General features: G+C 46.1%; 1 protein-coding gene across 1 annotated transcript; it reads right to left on the reverse strand.

Annotated features, from left to right (window-relative positions):
* Window positions 1-21,540, reverse strand: LOC149372560 (glutamate receptor 1-like). The gene is made up of 15 exons (XM_089586650.1): window positions 21,211-21,540; window positions 18,132-18,290; window positions 13,324-13,599; window positions 12,474-12,721; window positions 11,677-11,814; window positions 10,919-11,236; window positions 9,415-9,522; window positions 8,358-8,474; window positions 7,588-7,803; window positions 6,045-6,403; window positions 4,985-5,183; window positions 3,979-4,229; window positions 2,913-3,021; window positions 1,720-1,854; window positions 1-181 (listed from the first exon to the last, which is right to left on the reverse strand). The coding sequence occupies exons 1-15, from the start codon at window positions 21,290-21,292 to the stop codon at window positions 98-100; spliced, it is 2,799 nt and encodes a 932-aa protein (XP_089442776.1). The 5' UTR covers window positions 21,293-21,540; the 3' UTR covers window positions 1-97.

Raw genomic sequence — 21,540 nt, forward strand, 5'->3', positions numbered from 1 at the left:
GGGGCTCACAGTTAAATGTGTCATAAATGCTAGGACGTGGCCTCCGTGGCGTCAGCATCACAGGTGACAGCATTGCCGTGCGACCGTCGTACGCCAGTTATGCGCAGGCCAGTGGTTGGTCGATGAACTCCTTTTCGGGGATCTGGGCTTCCTCCGTCGGTGCTCCCTCCGGACATTCTCCCTGCAAAGAGCATGTTAACATCACACTGGTGCATATTTGATGCGCGGTCCTTTTCACAATTTTTGCTTTGGGTCCTGTCGCCACTAGGTAGTGTACTTAAAGGGTTAAAGCCGCGAGATAGGTGGCTTGTTCAATCTCAGTGTTTTGAGCCGAATCATACCCAGCAATTCTGGACAAAAACATTTTTGAGCGGTAAACGTTTTTTTTTTTTCATATAATAGAAGATTACAATATAACAATCAATATATCCCAACAGCAGTCTTACATTTTTCTTCTATTAACGTTTTTGCTACCGTCAAAAGCGTTCCCCATTGGTTTTCTATGGCAGTCTTAACTGTTCCATGCCATCGATGGAAACACTTCAAAAAAGAACTATTTTGCAACATATCACAAAAATGGACCATTACGTTCAATATTTCCACAACAATTTCTTACAATCTTCTAATTTTCAAAATTTTTGTGCGAAAGACTTGAACGTGATTTTCCGCAGGGGCTAAAAAGATGCTTCACTGTAACGGGTCTCCCATGAATGATTATAAACAAAATGCTCAAACGCGATATAGTCAAAGCTGCGGGGTCGATGCGACTGTTCCGTCGTTTAAACGCGAGATCTTAAATGGCGCTTGCTTTCTGGCTACCGTTGTGGACCGTAATGGCAAAAGGAAGGCAAACTCCCAAGTTCAAGCATGCTTCGATTCTCAACACATTTTTGGTATCAAGGTCAGTAACACAAAAACGCAATTGCTTATATTTGCATTAATGCGATGCCTGGGGGGAAAAAATCGCTCTCTGAGCGAATTTTAATTTCAGCATTGACACAGTGTCCGTGGAAGTGTAAGCACACTTGAATTTTCATTCTGCCACAGTGTGAGAGGGAAGTAGAGGATCAACGGGATAACACAGGAACAAAAATTTTTCTTGCGCTATTATTTGCTAGATACCCCCGGCTGCAACGTTGCGCACTACGAAGCACAAGGTTTACGCCTTCAACAAAAATTTTGCCTTGGGATAGTTTCTCTTATTGCCTAATAATTGCCACAAATAAGTGCGCGAAGCAGACAACAAAGACAGGTTCTATATTAGGCCTAGACTGACTCGCACCAGCGCCAAACTACCGCTTGAATAAAAGAGTTAAAATGAAAAGGAAAAGGAGAGGGCGCATAGGTTTAAAAAATCTATTATGCTTTCTTTTCGTTTTCTTCAGGAAATAAGCGCCTGCAACTGGCGCATTGGCCTGAGAATAAATTAATTAATTAGTAGTCCGGAACCAGTAGGTGCCTTCACCTGTGCCTTGTCTGACATTTGTGGAGACGTGTGCATGAAATAGGTTCTTCATCCACCTTTTATTTTCTCAAGGTGAAAATTGCTTGGATATTTCACATGACATTGCGGAGCGAGGAACTGTACAAACTCAGAATAGTTGTCATTTGCTAGCGAACAGCCTTTGTAATCAAAGTGTAGAAAAGTGAAATAAAAAATAATAAAAAATTTTTGTGAAAGGATGTACGTGCTGCTAAACACTGATTCTTGTGGCGTACCTTGGCACAGGAGGAACTACGCGCGCATGCGCGGTACACGATCTCGATGAATCCCACGAGAAGGCCCAGCGCCACTCCTCCTCCCAGGATGAAGAACACGCCCAAGAAGTTCTCTAAGGGCATCACAAGGCGCTCCTGCGGAGGAGACATTAGCATGAGTCATACGTTTCAACTAAAGCCAGTGGTTTGCAGTGGAGGCATACCAATTCATGGCCTGCGTTGGTGTTCCGTTTTAGATGAAACGACTGCCACGCTGCCCGCTTCCCTTCAACAATTTCTATTCCCACCTCACAACTTTCGGGCCACCAACCATGTGAAGAGTTGAGCGTGGGGTATAGCACGAGGCATTTGTCCTCTACCGGTCAATGACCGCACCTTATTCATCCGGATAAGTTGCTGAATGTGGACGACTACGTGTTGCTGGTGTCCAATGTCTATGAGCAAGCGTATGACCTCAACTATGTTTTTTTTTTTTAAGTTTCAAGCACCTACAGACGGTCTCTCAAAACTGATCTGGTATCTTAATGGCTCCCGCCTCAAACGAGCGAACCACTTTGGACTCTGAAGTAGCCTCGAATTGCGCTGCGTGCGAAAAAGAAACTTCTGGCGTATTTCTTTCACAAAACCAAAGCGAACAGTCAAAGCTAATAGTGCAGAAGATGAATATAGCTGCTCAGAACATACTTCAAACAAAAATGATTTAGGGAATGCAGGCGGCTTTCCTCACTGGAGCCATTTAGTGCGCGTTACAGAGCTATGGAAAGGAAAATGATAGGTGTAACGTTAAGAGATCGGAAGAGGGCGGAGTGGGTGAGGGAACAAACGCGGGTTAATGACATCCTAGTTGAAATCAAGAGGAAGAAGTGGGCTTGGGCAGGGCATGTAATGCGAAGGCAAGATAACCGCTGGTCCTTAAGGGTAACGGAGTGGATTACAAGAGAAAGCAAACGTAGCAGGGGACGGCAGAAAGTTAGGTGGGCGGATGAGATTAAGAAGTTTGCGGGGATACAGTGGCGGCAACTAGCAAAGGACAGGGTTAATTGGAGAGACATGGGAGAGGCCTTTGCCCTGCAGTGGGTGTAGTCAGAATGATGATGATGATGATGATGACAGAGCGAAGGGAAGTGTCGGAGTAAATGTAAAGCTCGGGAGGAACCAAATGTGAGCTGCTTTTATTTCCAAACGAGGCTTACCTTTTTTAAGGGTACATGGCAGACGGATTTCTCGGACCACCATTTGTTCTTTAGCTTTTCCAGCTCTCCACTCTCCGTAAGCTTTGCAATTGCTTGGTCCAGTGGCTTCCTGCATCAGGTGAGATGAGAGAGACATCCACAGCACTTTCACGACTAGAACTGAGGTTTTATCAGTGATTATTTGATGTATGCGCACGTGTGTATGCACCTCCCAGTTAAACACATGACACTGAAGCTTATGGACCGCATAGACCACCGTAACTGCTTCATCACGTGTGGACAGAGAACAGTGTTCAATGTCACAAGCAGCGTCCACCCCTGGAAACAGCGGCGAACGTTCGGGCAGCCATTTCCCGTCACGTCAAACGCTCATTACGGATCACAGAACTGGCCTGTGCAGAAGACACGACTGGTCAAGTTAGTAAAAAAATAAGGAGACGTAATCATGGGCAAAATGTGTTACGCGTACAATGGACAAAAAGCTGGACAAAAGAACCGATAGAAATCCGTGGGACTGTAGAACAAGCAGAGCAAAAAAAAAAAAAGAGTGCGATGAAACAAGGAAGGAGGGAGGCAATGGGCTGCGTTGCCGCGGAATCACCGCCATTGGAAAGGTCTCCCGAGCTCAGCTTTGTAGCAGGTGCTGTATAGCTTTGACGATCATAACAATTAGAGTGGAGTGCCATTATCGCCAGAGCTACCAAGAGCATTCTTTCACCTTATGCTTCTCACCCCTCCACGGTGGCTAAGTGGTTACGGCGCTCGGCTGCTGACCCGAAAGACGTGGGTTCGATCCCGGCCGCGGCGGTCGAATTTCGATGGAGGCGAAATTCTAGAGGCCTGTGTACTGTGCGATGTCAGTTCACGTTAAAGAATCTCAGGTTGTCGGAATTTCCGGAGCCCTTCACTGCGGCTTCCCTCATAGCCTCAGTCGCTTTGGGACGTCAAACCCCAATAAACCAAACCAAACCAAACCCTACGCTTCTCAAACGCGTCGTCTTGAAGTCTGATATACACGGTTCCATCAAAAGAAAGTGCTGTTTAACGCACATGACAGCGTTTATACCTGAGGGCGGAGTCCTTGGGCAACGCCACGGCGAAGTGCCGTCGGCCGAACGGCTCGCCCAGCCTGACCGTGTCGCAGGGTCGTTGGCTGCTCACATAATCCACTTTGTTGGCGTCCATAAAGAAGGCGTAGCGGCCTTTCGACGAGCGCACCCGCTCGATTCCCTCGCCGTCCGAGCCGGTGAACACGTTAGGCTTCTTGTTCATGGTCTCCCACATGCGCTTGTGCACGCTCGAATTGAGGTTCGGGTTCTGCGACGGAGGCGAAACAGCGGCGTTGTGTTACGAAACACTCCACGCTAGAAGCGCATGCGCCAAAAGAAACTAGCGCAAGTGAATTAGTCCTCAGTGAATGCAATTAATGAAAGCACTTAGCGAGTGGGGCCAAAGAAGAAGACGCAAAAGATCAGGGACATGTCCATCAAAGCACGCGTCCATTTACAAAGTGTCCGTCTTCGTTTCATATTCTTCTCCCAGCTAAGGCACGCACAGTTGCCCGCCGGCGCATTCAAACACTCTGGCGTAGCTGTTGTCTCCGATTCTCTGCTCAAAACAGCTGTACTTCATGGTTGAAGTAGACCTGTACTGCATGGGTGTCTTGACACCTTACTCGGTGTCCCAGAAAAGTTTTATTTCTCCCTAACAGCCGCGCAGCGTTTTCAGTTTCTATTATTCATAGATTTGCCCGTTGTGTTGTAATGTTCTTAATGAAATATTGAACATTCCTACGCGATTAGTCTGGGTCACTTTAGCAGCACTGAAAGTTTTAACTGCTTTTTCCCACAACTTACATCCTGTACTTTTTCTAGCCTTAGTTTTGGGGACGGTTCCGTTATAATTGCAGCAAAGGTTGCAGCAGCAAAAATGGTAATGGTTACATCGGGAAAAGTAGAAGTTGTGAAGAGTGGCGTAAATTACTGTCCTGAAGATTTTCAAGAACAGCGAAGAGTGTATTGGCATAGAAAGGCATAACTAATTACTCCGGAACCCTGAAGGGCTTTGCATACCTCGAAGTAGTTTCTGGCTGAAGAATCTCTGGTGAATCCGTATTCGACGGCTGTCTGGTCTGCGAGGTCGTCGACACTGACGAGTCGTCGGGACACCGTCTCGGTGGACAGGAAAGGGATAAGGCTAGCCGTGTAGGCCGAAAAGGCGAAGACCACGAAAAGCCACCACACGTTTCCGATCACCCGCCCGGCAATGGACCTGCTCGCGGCAAAAAAGCAGCATTTCTATCCGCAATATCTTTTCACCTCCGATACTTTCGATAAAATATAATCAAACTATAATATCACTGTACGAAAAGTTTGGTAATAACAGTCATATAAGAAAGTTTAGAATTTTTACTGAATGACTTTCGGACCTGAACACAAATCAAGAAGCAAAAAATAGGGGGACATGTTCTGAACCAAATTCAATGTAGAGTTTGCTCATTTACACTGTTATTGCCAAGAAATACAAAGCTGTGAACAGCGCGTGGGCGCCGTAATCTTCTCTGCATTTTCAACGAAGTTTTAGTAAAATATGCCGCAAACTACGAGCTGCGGTAGCCTTGCAGCAAGGCGCGCCACCATTGGTGACAAAGCCCTCGTTCTACTTTCAGGACGTTAACAGAGCACCAGAAAATTAAGCCTATCGAGCGCTAATGTAGTCTGTGGACCTTTACTACAATTTTTGCCTATTCTGCTCGGGACGACCTTTCTGGTCAAGAATAGGGATTGCACCCACTCGAAAGTCACGGATACTGAGAAGAGTTGCACGCTCACACAAAACCGGAAGCCCAGTGAAATGCAGGACACCAGAGTAAAAGTGTCTGACATAGCGCGCCACTTCTTAACAACGACTAGTGTTTTTTTTTTAATATGTAGCAAGCAATATAAATTAAGAGCGCCCCAATGAATAATGCGCTATCAAGTTAATTCTTCTTCTACCTTGCAGCACAAGCACAGTGGGGTTTATAAGCTGCCATAAAGAGCAACAGGTTATAGCAAGCAAACCGTCGCGTCGGTTCATTCTCATAGTGGTCGGGTTTCGCATGCGCTCCGCTCGCAGTCAAGGGAGGCTCACCTGGCGTAGTACGAGTCAATGTAGTGCGGCGTGAACGCCTCGAGCGTGTAGCAGAGGCTCTTGAAGAGCGTGCCCGAGGTGTGGCGCTCGACGCCTGGCTTCTCGTGGGCGGCCGAGGCGCGGGCCGTGAAGAAGCTCACGAGGAACATGACGAGCATCACGATGGCCAGCCCGGACACGAAGAAGATCCACAGCTCGAACGAGAAGGGCGCCAGGAAGGTGAGCATACCGCGGCCCAGCACGGGCTCTCTTCGCAACACCAGCGCCGCCGTACCGCTCTCCATGAAGGGCTGGCTGAAGTCCACCGCTTCGCGGCGCTCGGCTGTCACACGGGTGCCCGCGACGCCCATGTCCACCTCCTGCTCGCCACGGCATAGATTGAAATCGTTGCTTGAGCATTGATATTAGATATTGGGTAAGTTCAGAAGGAATATTGAAGGCTACAAACGACTTAAGAGCTCACACGAAAACGGAAGAACGCACAGACAGCGCTAAACTTGAGCTGAAATTCATTCATAGTGGATCCATTCATTCACATTGGGGGAGAAGTACACATTTCGCACTCGTGGTTGACCAGCTCAGTGAATATTAAAAAATAAAGGCTGTTATGAGTTGCAGGAGTAGAGCTAGCAAGGCTGCAAATGCACACGGGAAACCAATCGTCACCCCTACGCCTCGTTCTCATTACTTGTCTCCGGCGATATTTGCCCCGTTATAGTTTGTTTTACGCCACGACAACTTTCTTGTTTTGTTTTTTTACTGCTACTTAAGCCCGCTGCCTAATTCATCACGTACAGTGAACCATACATCACTGTGGAAGAAAAATACGTCTTGGAGGGGGCTCACCTAACGACCAACTTTCTCGATGACGCGGCAGCGTTGTAGTATTGAGGAAAAGCAGGTTTAAAAACGTACAAGTTTTGGTTTACCTATTATGAATTTCAAACGTGATTCGCAGCCTTCCAAAAGAACGTTCATAGTGTGCAGGATTGTAACCAGAAGAGAGAAATGTTCGACGCCACGCAGTTTAAAGGAAACAAACGCAATCCTTGTCACTCAAAAAGAGCACAGATGTGCAAGGAACACAAATCCCAAGTGCAGCTGTTGCTTGATAGAGCGGCGCTGCTATTTTGGGGATTTCTTTTTTTTTTTACACAATCCGTATTTTCGCATAAAGGGTGATGTCTATTGTGCTATTCGTATCAAAATGAAAAGGTAACTGCCATTTTTTGCTCTTCTATTACTCTTGGCTGCAGGCTGTAATTTTGCGGCCAACAAAGGGAATAACACATAGCCCGCTGCTGAAAGCCTGCTAAATAAACAAAATTATTTTTTTTTTCAAGATACCGATGTTCTCTCTCTCTCTCTCTAAATCATGGTGCTCTTCGAGTTGGCTTTCAAAAAAATTCACTGAGTGTTACCTGCTCATTAATGCAGATCATGGTGCCTAAATATGTTTGCTGTTCTCTATAAACAGGGACGCACACTGCAATTGCCCGCGTTTTGCATGCATTGCGAGGCGGGATGAACAATTAAACCTTGCCTTTCGTACGACTTGGCCGATGAGCCCCGTCCATCCTCCCTGGACTTTGTGGTCTCGACGGCCGTACACCGTCTCCTCCGCGGCCCTGAGTTCGTACTTGATCTGCAGCTCCTTGGCAATGGCCTCCATCAGATCCTTGCAGTAACCTTCGTAGCGGTCATTTCCGATGCGTTCAGGCCCATCCACTGAGTCTTTTACCATCAGGTACGGTTTGTCCTGGAATTATTCGCCATGGATCTCGTTACCTATACTAGATACAGTGATGAGGACAAGACAAACTCAGTTGTTAGCACTCTTGAACTATGTCTGTGTGCTACGCTATCACCACTGAACATCTACACCAAGCATGGCGAAGCGGTTTCCAAAACGAGATTTTTTAATATCGATATTATATACTTTAAAGCTTCTAGAATGTTCTGCCTGAAAATAAGAGGCATGTTCTCACAATATAAATCGACATGCACACACAAGAAATTTTATAAAATTTTAGTCATTTCGTTTCATGCATTCAACGACCCCTCGATGGCAGTGCAGCTGCTAGCAAGATCTTTTCCTAACATTTTTATTTTTGTTAATGAATAGTCACTAAAAACAACCGACCTCCCCCCCCCCCCCCCCCCCCCGGTCGCAGTTTGAAAAAAAAAATTAAAGCTGGTTTGTGAGCGGAGCTGTAATGAATCACCAGAACGGAGCCACCAACATAATCAGGCACTGAGGCACAAGCACTGGACATGCATTTCTCGAAAGCAGCGTGCAAAATGCTGTCTCACCAGGACGCTTTGTACCAGGTACACCCTGTCCTTGTTCAGCTCCTCTGTCTCGTTGACAAGAGGTTTTGGAGGCTTGACCACGGGTTCGAACCCCTTGGTGTCAGACCACTCCGCCACCTGCAGTAGAAGCACAAAAGTTCCGAGCGTCTGACACTGACAGCTGTATTACACCGGTAATTTCGGTCTATTTTAAAACTGGCCGAGACCACTCGTTATATAACTGCTTGAAAGCGTTTAGGCTATATGCTTGCGTACCGAAAAGAATAAGCTGGGAGTGTTTTTGAGCAAGTTCTTGTTCTTTAAATTTGCAGTTTAATAACAATACAGACTCATTCCTTTGTGTTTTTTTTTTTTGAGAAGCTAGCTCATAGCGCACAAGCCACTTTTAGATGAATCTTCATGGTTCTGTGACGGACGATAAACAAAACGTTGCATGCCTGTTTTGTTAAACCTGACACGGCTAGCAAAACAAAGTATCGTGGCGTGTAGGAGCGCTAAACGATATCGTAATAATTATAACGCAAAAACCGCTCAAAACACTTTTAAGCGGTTCAAAAACACTTCTATTGTCGAGTCTCATATTAATACCTTCAAATTTCATGCAGTTGTAAAAAACGTGAAGTAATATTTCGAGCGTCAGTGCCCACAGTATAAGTCGGCGGAAATTTATACCCATCTTATTAATTAACAGTAGTCATTTCTCAGCGCGTCATGTTCATGATTTCTTTTCGCGCTTTGCTATTGTTTCCATTTACCTGTTTTCTAACACTACAGACGGGACATGATAATGACTTAGGAGGCTGCTTTTTGCCCGCAAATTCTCATGCGACGTTGGCACTTTCAAGAAAGATACACAACCACTCCTAACATTCACGCAATATCTTCTGCACTGGATACTAGGATATTATAATGCAGTTTACGAAAATGGTTAGTATGTACAGCAAGGAGTAAATTAAGATAGTATGAGAAGTGTTTTAACAAAAAATACCGGGCTCACAGCAAAAAACCTAGAAAACTTGGCACTAAAAATAAATGCGAGAGCTTTATTACCGCTCACCTTGAACGCTTCGTTCGTGGTGTTTAACTGAACAATATGCACTTTGTAGTCAATCCTGCATCCATCCGATGTGAAGCGAATGGGGCCGGTCAGTCCTTGGAAACTTCTCTGGAATAGACGGCGGAAAAAATGCGACCTTCAGTGCCATTCTCGCCAAGAAAAAAAAAGAATAGCACATATCAATCATCTTCGGAACACATTTGCTATAGGCGCAGCCCTGGCACGGTTATTTATTTTTTTGCGCTAGTACTTTACACAGCCCCCAAATCTGAAGCCGAAAAGAAATGAAAACAAATAAAAATCGTCTGGCAAAGCTTGCACGTTTCACATTACTGGAAATACACATGCACAGAAATATTTTTCAGCGACTCCCTCTGAAATTGTATTTGTACAAGGGGCCAGGGCCTCGTCAGGCTCTTAGCCTTTAGCCTTGGCCTCCTCTTAGACACTGTCTGAGGAACAAATAAAGAAAAAAAAATTCAGTTCGCTGTCATCTGCAGTAAACAAGTCATTTCTAAGCATCTCGTGAATCGGGCCGCAGAGTGTCCTGAGATCTCGCCAGCGGTTATGGATACGAAGTGAGCCACGCATACAAACCTGCCTACTGACAAATATTAATCTGAAGAACGGACCCTGTTATCCTGCACCGTGAAAAAATAGGGGTATAATTAACGCAGAAACATGGTGCAGAGAAAATAATTATCTGTTTCTCAGTGAATTGTTTTTCCTTACACAGCACACGCATAAGCCTGCCGGAAGTGGCCCCATTACTAAACTGGTGAAAAAAAAAAAAGAAATGTCCCCGCGTCCAACCATTATCTCTTGGTCGACTCATCCTCACTCGACTACATCTTCTAAAAAAAGGTTGTCACGAGTTCCTGCTAGATCATTTCATGTTCGACATATCGACATTCTTTGTAAAAATATAACGGACCCATGTAATTCACAACCCCGATGGCTGGTCTGATGTCGGGGGGGGGGGGGGGGGGGGGGGGGGGTTAACATCCGCAAAAGGCTTCAAGTAAATGTTTACTAACGACAACAAAAACAACAATTTGGCCTGTTCCAAACACGTGGCTGCTTTCACCGCTATCACGGGCTCCTATCACGGAATCCATAGTGGCAGTGAGCGAAAATGCTTCTGCAACATGAGCGCCAGACATAATGTCTAGGAATTTCTTTTTTATTTCTATCTAGACAGTAGCGAAAACGGGACACCTTGCACAGTATCCAATATCGGTAAGTTATCAAGTGTGCAAATGATGCCATAGCCACCTCGCTGGCTCAGTGGCTATGGTGCTCAGCTACTGACCCGAAAGCTACAGGTTCGATCCCGGTCGCATAGGTCGCATTTCGATGTAGGCAAAATGCTAGAGGCCCGTGTAGTGTGTGATGTCATCGCACATTAAAGAGCACCAGGTGGTTGAAATCATCCGGAGCCCTTGACAACGGCGTCCCTCTTAGCCCTAGTTGCTCTGGGGCGTCAAACCCCATAGACCCTTACTTCTCTCAAGTTCCTGGTGATGATCTCTCCGAGTTCCTGTGGCACCGACGGCCGCTCGCCGCAGCCGGAGCCCTGGTAGGGGGCGTCAGACTGCGGCATCGCCTCGGGTGCGCCTTCTTCGAGTAGCTCAGCCTCAAGCCGCGGAGGCTGCAGCACGGCTGCCGCTCCTGCGTCTCTCCTGCCCGAAGCCAGGGCCTCGTCGTCCTCGTGGTCCTCGAAGATGTACGAGTAGCGATGGGGCACCAAGCTGCGAAGCTTCAGCTCCTTGTACGTGTTCACGATGAGGGACGCGGCGTCCTGGATCAGCGCCTCTTCTAGCTGCACGGGGGATACGATAGGGAACTTATATCATGTGAGTGAGATAAACACTGGGAAGCTCGTTAATTGTACCACCATAAACAGAAAGGTGAAAAAAAAAAAGAGTAAACTGTCCTATAGCGCACGGGTGTGCGCCAGAGGACAGTTTATTCTCTTTTTACACCCATATAAGTGTATTGGTGTTTAGAGTGTACTCTTGAGCATTTGTAGATATGGAAAGCTATATTGCATGACTTTTCGCCTGGAAACATGAAACCATCTATCTAGACTCCCGTCTTGCGCATCGCATTATGGCACAATGCTGGTACCACTCCCTTCCGGCGCTAATGGCGCACTTCGTCTACAATGCTGCAAAGCGTTGAGGAATAGGAGCTCTTTGACTTGTGTTCTATTTGTGTCTGCAATAAGAAGGCATTTCACGTAGGGAGAGAGGCACACACCGTGATTTTCTTCTCCCTGGGCTCCTGCGAAGGGTCCAGGGATGACTGCTGGGAGACGTCCTCGCTGACCAGACGCAGGGCGGTGATATTGACGGCTGCGAACTCGGCGATCTTGTCGTACGTGAGCTCGTTCACAACCTGCAGTGAGTGCGTAAGGGAACTCACACCGACGAATATGTGCTCAGGCTCACCTGCATTTAAAATAGCAGCCACACTAATGGCCTTGGTGTTTCTTGGCGTTTAAAATATTTTATTCACTAGTTTATGAAAAGCATACCCAATAAGCATGCACTTTTCTCTCCGTATTTACCCATCGATTACTTAAAAGACAGTCCTCTCTTTAAACTAACATATTCATGGCATATTCAGGGCCAAAAATTTCAGTAACGGAAAAGGCGAAAAACTATTTCTAGAAGGCTTTTCCTCTTATATTCAACAGTCTACTGTCGGATAATCATTAGGAATGAACCGGCTGCACCTGAAAATTAGCTCAATAGCGTTTTGCATAGCCTAATGATGGATGAAATGATATCAATGTAACAGTGTTCTGCGAATGTGACAGTGTTCTGCGATCCCCATTGCTCGGAATGAGAAGGCGATACACGATTGAGATTCTACCGAAAATTGAAAACGAAAAGGAACTCTGCAACAAAGCGCGTCAGGGCTTGCTGGAACAGGACTTCCCAAAGTTTGCAACATGAAGCTTCCTTCCCGTTCACATCCCTGGACAGGAGACAGCCCGCAATACTTCCGAGCGTATCTATCAAGTTATGATTTCATGCACTTCTTGAGCGTACCGGGTTGACGAGGAAGAAGTGGTAGTTCCGGCGTCCCATGTATATGTCTCGCACGTGGTCCACGATGATCCTGCGTGCCACGTCGAAGCGGCAGTCGAGCAGCACGTGCTTGCGGCTCTCCCTGTCCGTGGTCTCGAGCATGCGCAGGAAGTCGTTGGCGTCGCTGCTGTTGGTGATGCGCTTGGCGAAGCGAACCATCACGGGGTTCCGGTACGTGTGGCTCAGCAATCGCTGCAGCTTGGAAGGACCTGGGTGGCGACAGAAGTGGAAACCTGGTGAGGCGAATGTACTTCATTCTCACTTCACATCGAATAGCGCAATTAATAGTGCTGTGCCCCTTGAACCATTCTATTATGACCCAAACAGAGTGTTGAGTTAGCATATTCCTGCTGCTTCATATTAAAGAACATGTGTTCGGATATGAGAGGGGTAAAAGAAAAATCAAGTACACCACATGGTGACTGCGAGTCAAATTAATTATGTAGTCCTGCACGCTAGCACTATAGAATATGTCTGCTGAAGCCAGCCTTCCCATCTCTGTCCGATCCCCACATGCAATTTGAGTTGAAATTCGCAGACACTCTTGAAAATAGCATTTCTGGATCCAGTGCATTCAAGGGTTCTTCCGTACACACTCGATAGCTGTTCATTACTTTTTTTTTTTTGAAATCTCTTGCGAACACTCTCCGACTTAGCGGTGTTAAGTCCTATCAAGAGCAAAACAGTAGTACAACGCATTAGTTAAAATAATCATAGGGACCACGGGCCGATTTAAGGCCTGCATTGGCAATAAGCAAGAACACATTCATCCAGGAGTGTGTGGAGAAGACCATATGGCCAGAAGGCATACCGTTCTCGGAGTCGTAGACGTAGACGAATCCGGGCCAGCCCATGTGGTCGACCATCTCGGCGACGGCCGGCAGGTAGTCCGGCAGCAACGAGACGCCCAAGGAGTCAGCCGACGGAAGGTTGAGGTTGCCGCCGACGTTCACGCTGCAGTGCTCCTGGTACGAGGTGGCCACGTACGGCACGTTGGTGTTCTTGAACAACGACTGCAGCGCCAGGGACGAGTGCGACGTGCTCGACACGACGACCGTTGTCACGTTGGTACGAAGCTGGTCGCACACTGCGCCGTCGACACAGGAGGAATGAATCAGTTATCTGATTTCCTGTGCACCGTGGCCGGAATAGGGTTTGTATGAATAATGAGAGTAGAACTTCCAGATGACTTTACAACGCATTTTTATTTACTTCTTTTGGTTGAACCTAAACGGACATCTTGGTTTAATCGATGGATATTTGTTTAGGTGACTACAAGTTGAATATAATCCTTGGTCTACATTCGTGGCTTTGGAGTGCCTTCACAGTACACTCCCCAACCTCGTATCTACAAATGACTGCTCTATTGCGTCTTGCAGAATTAAACAGAATCCACCCCTACCGGCTCTAAATTCCTTCTCTTCTCTGCATGATCTGTCCTACGTGACACCGCACCGCTATTCTGTAATCTGTTTCCTGCCGCGGGATAGTTCAGGTGCTCGCCGATCTGTGAGGCAGCGAGAGTGCCCTTTTGCAGTCATCCTCAATTTCTATCAAACAGGCATTGTTTGCTTCCGAAGTCCGACAGAAGTGCATGATAAAACATGCGGCGTTCTCACAGCTAAGAGCTGCATTCTGTCCTCTGTAGAGCATGAATTTCCGTCTCGGCATAGCTCCTCATTGCAGTAGTTAAAAGCAGAAACCCTATACACTGGCAGGAACAGTTAGGACTCTTATATTGTTTCCTAGCAAGCCCACTTATTTTTTCTTTGCAACGTTGCCACACAGTAGAAAAAAAAAATGTACTTGTGCGGGCTGCATCGTAACGACCCTGTGCTAAGGCGATTAGCCTTTCGCATTTATTCTAGGCGGGAAAGTTGTTACATAGTTTGTTTGTTTTTCATGACACAATCATAGCAGTCGCATTGAATAATACCGTATAACATCACGTCACTTAATGCCACAATAAGCGCTCATCAAGAACGGGCGTTTTACTAGTCACCGTAACACGAGTGCTAGAATGAAGAGCTTGAAATCCACTAGTAGCGGACACAGTGACGCCTGCGTTAAGTGCCCGTTGCACTTGATGAAAACTGTGAGATCGAGTGGACGCATTCATGCGTAATAAAATCCGGGCAGTCAAGCTTGTGAGGTGCAGCAAGACAGTAGCGTTCTAAACCGACCGCTCCAGGTGAAATACGGCATCTTGAAAGCCATCGTTTGTCAGATTCGGTTTAAAGCAAAACAATTAATGTTTTTTGGGAGTTATTGGTGGAAGAGAGACAAATGAAATAATAGGATGCTAACACGTATCCCCATGAAATCAGCACACCTTGGCGTTGGCCATATAATCCCCCTAAGAATAAATTAAGGCGACTTTATAAAATCATTGCAGTGTTTATTTCCACAATAAATGTTTTCTGTTTTCTTTCTTCTAGGAAGAATGATCCCATAGTGAAAATGATCAAAGTCACGCAGACTCATTCAGAAATACTGTTCCAGCTGGCGTGCCGGTCTTCGTCTCTAGATATGACTACTAGGACATCTGAACTTCCGCAAAACCTGCGCAGAACACTGCGACCTGATTTCCTTGCACGAACGAAATGCAACGTGAGCGAAAGGAACTCAAACGCAGCGCGCTTAAGGGAACGGCTCTAACAACAATCAAGCGGTCGATATGTTTCCATGGCGATTCGCTAGCCAGCTGGGCGCGAGAAAAAAGCCCGAGGGCAAAGCTATACAAAAGCGAGCGCGTTACGTGACGAGCGGGAAAGGAGAGAAGCGAGGCCGGCCGCACTGTTGCCGCCCCCCGTGTCTCCTCCTCTCCCCTCAGTCGCCTAGCAACTGGGACGTAGCGAGTCAACAAAAAAAGAATGGCAGGCCCCCAGCGCTCAGCTGGCAATCACATGGGTTGGGACGCGACAAAAGCGCGCCAAACGTGGTTATAATGTTGCTGGTTGGAACGGCCAGCAAATTACTGGAGCCAAGGCGTGGCCTTAAGGCAGGGTGGACCTGAGATCGACTTAAAAAGGAGGCGCTAGCGGACGTAAGGAAGCGATTGAAGACAACTGTCGACGAATACGACGAGATCACAACAAGCAAACGCAATTATGATAACCGAAACGGGAACCAACCTAACTATTCTTTGGCACGTAAGTATAACCAGCAGCTCATAACAGGCCGAAATATTAGAGCATGCTCCGAGACAAACTGTCAGGTCTGTGCCTCATGTGAAGGGAGGCAGAAAAAGTTGGTTCCATGCAAACACTACAAACCGGACTAATTGCCAGTGCCTGCGGAGCCGCAGCATTAGATTACATTGGCCGTCGACAGCCTCTTTCCTGGCGTACTTATTTGCTTCTGTGAATGCCAACGCAAAAATAAAAATTAGTGGTGGAGGGCCGCAGTTTACTATCCTTGCCAGTCTATGACAGCAGTTAATGAGTAACTTTCGCAGTTGAGCATATTGCAGCATTCTACCACATGCCGCTGAATGCATGCAACACATCCCTCGTGCTACATCATCGAAATCCAGAGGGCAGCAACATGTGCTTAGGTGCCAGGCCTTCTAGCTATGCTTGATTCAAAAGTCAGGTTCACACATTTCTAAGCGAACAACAAAACGAGACGTTAATGAAGTGGAGCATGATAGATTTATACCAAGGATTTGCTTGATCTAAATATGAGAAGTGAGAAATAATGCATCAAGTTAAAACGGACAAAAATTCATTTTGTTAGTCTTTTTATAACCAAGTTTCGTTCCTCTCCAGTGGTCCAGCACAGAGAAAAGTTTTTATTTCATTCAATAAACCTTATGTTCATTTTGTGAAAAACATGCCCTTTCTTGCTTTTCAGTCTACCTCTGTCACTTTAAATGCGCCGTTTTAAAAAGACAGTAAACTTTTCAAAGATCTCTTGACACGTATACCCATGTTGTGTTGTGAATATGTTCCATTTTGTGGCCGTTCTCCATATGTAGAACGGCCACAACAGGCGCTCAGGAGCATTCCTATACTCGCAGAAAATATACAAAGCGGCACAATTGGTATAGCACTGCGCACTCAGCCTTCGAAAAGTTACTCTTTGCAGTTATATGACCTGACGCACAACATACATGCCCGTATTTAATTTTCTGTGCTCCATGCCATGACTTTATGTAATTTAACCACGGCAGGTGGGATCTCTGATAACTCAGTTACATCCATCCGCTGCATGGGATCGTCATTAATGGCTCTGAGAGAAAGCGGAGACTGGATCAAGCGTGGGCGAATGTTCAAACTTGTTGTCGAGGACCCATTCCTCTCTCAACTCACGGAAGTCGGGAGCCATCATTGCTACTCCAAGGATGTCAAAGGGTGCCAAGCAAAGATCTCACGAACTCGAGTAATTTAGAGCAGTTCCATTGAACAGGCTTCTTCAATGAAAACCATTTTAAACAAACGGGCTCCAGTGCTGTTTGAAGAGTTGTGCTGTTAAAGGCTTCCCTAAGCCGAACATAATCAGCGCTGAATATTTTAACGACAAGTAGGCAAGCTGAAATGGCCCCTATGCCACTCATGCGCCCCTTGCCTAGATATATATCCACTCCTGCCTTCCATCGTTCGAACGGTAAGCCGTTTAGAATGTAGTAAAAATTCATTGTGACCAATGAGTGGTTCCTTTCCACAGGGGAAGAAAAGAACGAATTCACAGCCCCATAGCTGAAAAAAGTTAGAAAGAGTAGATAAACCCTAGCGCACTGTCTAATAAACAGAGTGAGCATCAAGAGCATAGTAGGTGATGCCGCGATCCCTCCGGTAGAGCCTGCAGAACGCAAGGAGAACCAGAAGAAGAGGAAAAAGCTCATGGACAAATAAACGGTAGCTTCGATTCAAAATCTTTCGAAAGCCCTTTAATTAAAGATGCCCCGTACAGGCAACTGCTCCCACAGTTTGAACCTTCAAAGGACCGATTTCTCAATGAACAAGTCTTATGTCAGAGGCACTTGTGGACCAACCTAATCTCCCCGTGTTGGCTGTACAAAGAAAAGTGTATCTTATGCGCTTAATATTAAAACACGCATAAAGGCTGGGGTCTACGATATTTGTTTCCCGACTGAAGCACTGCATTTAATAAAGTTCGAAATAGCCTTACTTAACATCACCCGCCTCTCCGGCTTCGTTACTCACCCGTGCAGCCCTGAGTACTACGCCCAATGCCGAACTTTTTAACGAGCCTCTAAACACCGCAAAATTTTTCTTTCTTCTTACCGAGCAGCAGACCATATAGGCGTGATGGTAACTCTCTGCTAAACATGTTTTATGCGTTGCAAAAGATGCACTGTAAAAAGAGACTAGCACTCACGGGCTGCTTTTCTTTTTGAGATACTCTTTTAGCCACTCTTGAGAAAAAGCTTAGTAGGACACCGAGTTGGGTGTAAGGCTGTTTTCTCTCTCTCTCTTTCTCTCTCTCTCCAGGTCTATACTAATGCTGATAAGCTGTATGGTTAAATGTGAGGGATCTTTTTTCTCTGCGGCGCTCTTCGCGTCTAAGCTCTCCGCGCGCTAGCAAATGACATGAGCCCGCTGTTCAGCATGAAGGAATTAACAAAAAATGTGCCACCAGGGAATGGCTACTTACGTGTCCTGCTGGTGGAGAAGAGGTCGGTGTCCTCAAGCGTAGCGAAGTTGGTCTTCACTTTAAACTTGATCTCCTGCGCGACGTTGCTGTTGCTGTAGTTGTACATTACACCTTCATATGCAGACTGCACGATGTTCAGATCTGGCTTAAGTATAACGCCTGAAACGAAGGAAAAGTTGGCGTTGGATAAGCATCGATGTGATGGGAAACAAGTCATAGCAAAAATACTACTAACGCCCGTATTTACGAAAAAGGAAAGTGCGTTAGAAACTCCGGCTAGTACCCTAGCTCTTCGTTCCTCATAGTTCGCAGCAGTTTGTAAGCTTAGATTCTTGACTTCAATATCTCGGTCAACAGTGATGAAACAGCAGTATCGTTTATCTGCGCACAACAGCGGCATTATTTTATTCTTTTTTCCTGCGTTCTTCGAGAAACAGATTCTAAGTAGTGTAATATTCAATTACCTAAAGCTGCGCATGTTAACAGAACATGAACGTGTTCAGTTCGCATGTTTATCGCTCTTAGGTTACGTGAGAGACATGGAAAGATACACTTAGGCATGAAACAAGTAGTCTTATTTGATTACTATGTTGCCCAGGCCACATTAGAATGTTGTCACACTAATGGTTAATTGGAGACAGGGACAGGGTTAATTGTAGAGACATGGGAGAGGCCTTTGCCCTGCAGTGGGTGTAGTCAGGCTGATGATGATGATGATGATGACACTAATGGTGGCGCAGCTCCCGATTCAAGCAAAGACAGAGAGTGAAACCGTCAGCTGCTCATGATGTCAACAATGAAAAAAAAATAACAAAGACAACTAATTGCATTATGTGTTAGCAGTGCGATGGCATTAGAGCTTTTGACGCCTATACCGAAAGTTACGTTATTTCCCTCCAGCCAATGAGCGAATTTTATGACCTACGATATATTTTTTTCCCGGTGAGGCTTTCTTATGCTTTTGCATCAAGACAAATATGTAGGCGAGAAAACGGCAACTTTTGCACGCTTGTTTTGCTTTTGCAATCGGCTTGGCCACTATCGTGTTCGCCTGCGGCCTTGCAGAAAGAGTGTCTTACAACTTTGAGAGGGCGTTAATGCAAACTCCGAGGTTTTTTGCCATAGTAGCTGCTTCGACCCGCTGGTGATGGAAATTTCGTTGTAAAAAACGTCACAGAGACGACAGCCCAGAAGGAAGAAAACCTGGCAGGAGCTGGGCAAGTTCCTTTTTTTTTATCTTTCAGGGATTCAAGGTGAGGAACTCAGCCTCATAATTTTGATATCTCCTGTAGACAACTTTGTCGGATAGCAGAAAAGGATGCTTCCTATAGGCATTTTCCCGTGTTGGACTCTGTTCCGCACCTGCAGTAGATGCCTGCATAAAATCCGCCAAATCAGAACACTGCAGGCACAGCCCCAGTGGAAATATGGCTGCGCCCAAAATAAGAAGATATGAAAAGGTCTATAATCCCCAACCTCTGCTGTCATATACTTCATGGAACTTTGTGACGTGACGGGAACTTTGTGAAGTGACGTACTCTAAATATCCAAGTTTTGAAGCAACTGGCATGTTAGATTGCGGCAAAAGTTTTTCTAGCTGGTACGATTTAAAAACTGTCTTTGGCTAATAATTTTCTCAGCCTCTGCGCACACCATCACCTACTAAAGTATTAATCACCTGTTATCCCGTTCGAACATATCGGCACTGCAAACAATGAAAGAGACTCACTGGATGTACTTTTTTCCGGATCTTCAGTTTTTGCATACACCAAACTATTGTAGCAAGCAAAAACTTGCTGCTTTGGAACTTGTGTCTACTTTCTCGCAACATACGTACCCAAAAGAACGGAAAGTTGGGCTAGTTGTACGGCAGTATTAGTTTCGAGTGGATTAGCGCAAGGTGAGCAGTTATGACAGATGTGAATAAATGGACAACGCGAGTGCTACTCTTGCCCATTTATTCTCATCGACTGCCCCTGTTTCTTTTGCGCTGACACGCTCAAAATTAATAGGTATCCAACCTTAAGCTCAAACATGCATCCTGTATCTGCCTGGGACGCATTGCAATGTACACATCAATTTGGAGTGGCCCGCTCAGGAATCAGGGAAATTAAATTGTTTAAGGATTGCACTCACAACAGGATTCCGACAATGCATTTCTATGCATTTTATAACAATGCGAAAAAAAGACGCAGACACAGCAAGCAACACACATGAGCGATGTTCAAAATGCATAGCCTTCACCAACTTGCCCAGTTTTCCGTTCTCCGTTTCTATAAATGCGACCATGCGTTCAAGTCGATTGTATCTTGGGGCTGAGTTTCGAAAGCTGCACTTAGAGATGCTCGACAATAAGAGAACCAAGTATGCATCTTTGCTTTTGCTGCTGTGCGAACAGTTCGTCACTTGATTTGAATTGCGAGATCGAGTAATTAAAAGCTGAGGTATAGCAGTGAAAAGTAAAACTAGGAGTCTGGCCGTGTTTTCGTTCGCTGAATGTTAGGCTTAATGACTAATATTAGCAGTCTCCCTCTAGCGGAGAAAGGACAAATGTGCTGCTGTGATTGCAAATCGCATTCTCTCACTCTCTATCGTTTTGCTCCCGACGTAAGATCGTTATGTGCTCTCCTTACAGTATAAAGTAGCGCACCAAAGCACATGGGCGTGGCTGGCAGAAGCAAATGTTCTGCAAGATAAAGCCGCTCGCATATGCCTTAAATTTACCATGCTGGTCAACAGAGTCTGCTTTCAGTTCCCAGAAGACGAACTGTTACTCAAACCACAGAATTACGGTCAACCGCTCTCAAGTTCATTGGCGACATGAGTGAAGCATCAGGTGTTACTGATCGAAGGCCGCTTTTTTCAACTTGTTGACAGAGCAATTAGTGCGCTGCTGTATTTTGAGCTAGTCTACGGCAAACCATATCACAGGATGGCACAATTCAGGCCATTGCCGAAGCATGCAACCTTAGGACGTCAATGGCCGCAAACTTGCCGGTTGTGCGCGCTTCGCTTTCCTCCTTCACGCAAGACAAACTCGAGGAAAGAGCGAAAGAAGAAATCAAGCTTTGTGACGTACCTATTTTCACAGCTCCGGCCGTACGGAGAGACTGCGTGCCAAGGAGGATGGCCGCGTAGGCGAGCAGGAGCAGCTTCTCCATGCCGGCGGTGCTCTCGTCTAACGTCGACTTGCGGCTGCTCTCCGAGAATCACGCGCAAGCGTACGCGCGCGCACAGTTGGCCCTGCCACGGCTTTCGTCCAATTTTTTGACGCTCACGCACGAAGCTCAGTGCACACAGACCAACTCGCACACCAAGAACTGAAAAGCGCCACACACGGCGTATTTATCGAGCACGAAATGATAGCTAGCCTCTATGAGACCGCTTGGTGCAGCATCGACAACAATGA

The sequence above is a fragment of the Amblyomma mixtum genome, chromosome 1 (assembly GCF_055824585.1).
Source record: "Amblyomma mixtum isolate Tamu chromosome 1, ASM5582458v1, whole genome shotgun sequence".
NCBI classification, from domain to species: domain Eukaryota; kingdom Metazoa; phylum Arthropoda; class Arachnida; order Ixodida; family Ixodidae; genus Amblyomma; species Amblyomma mixtum.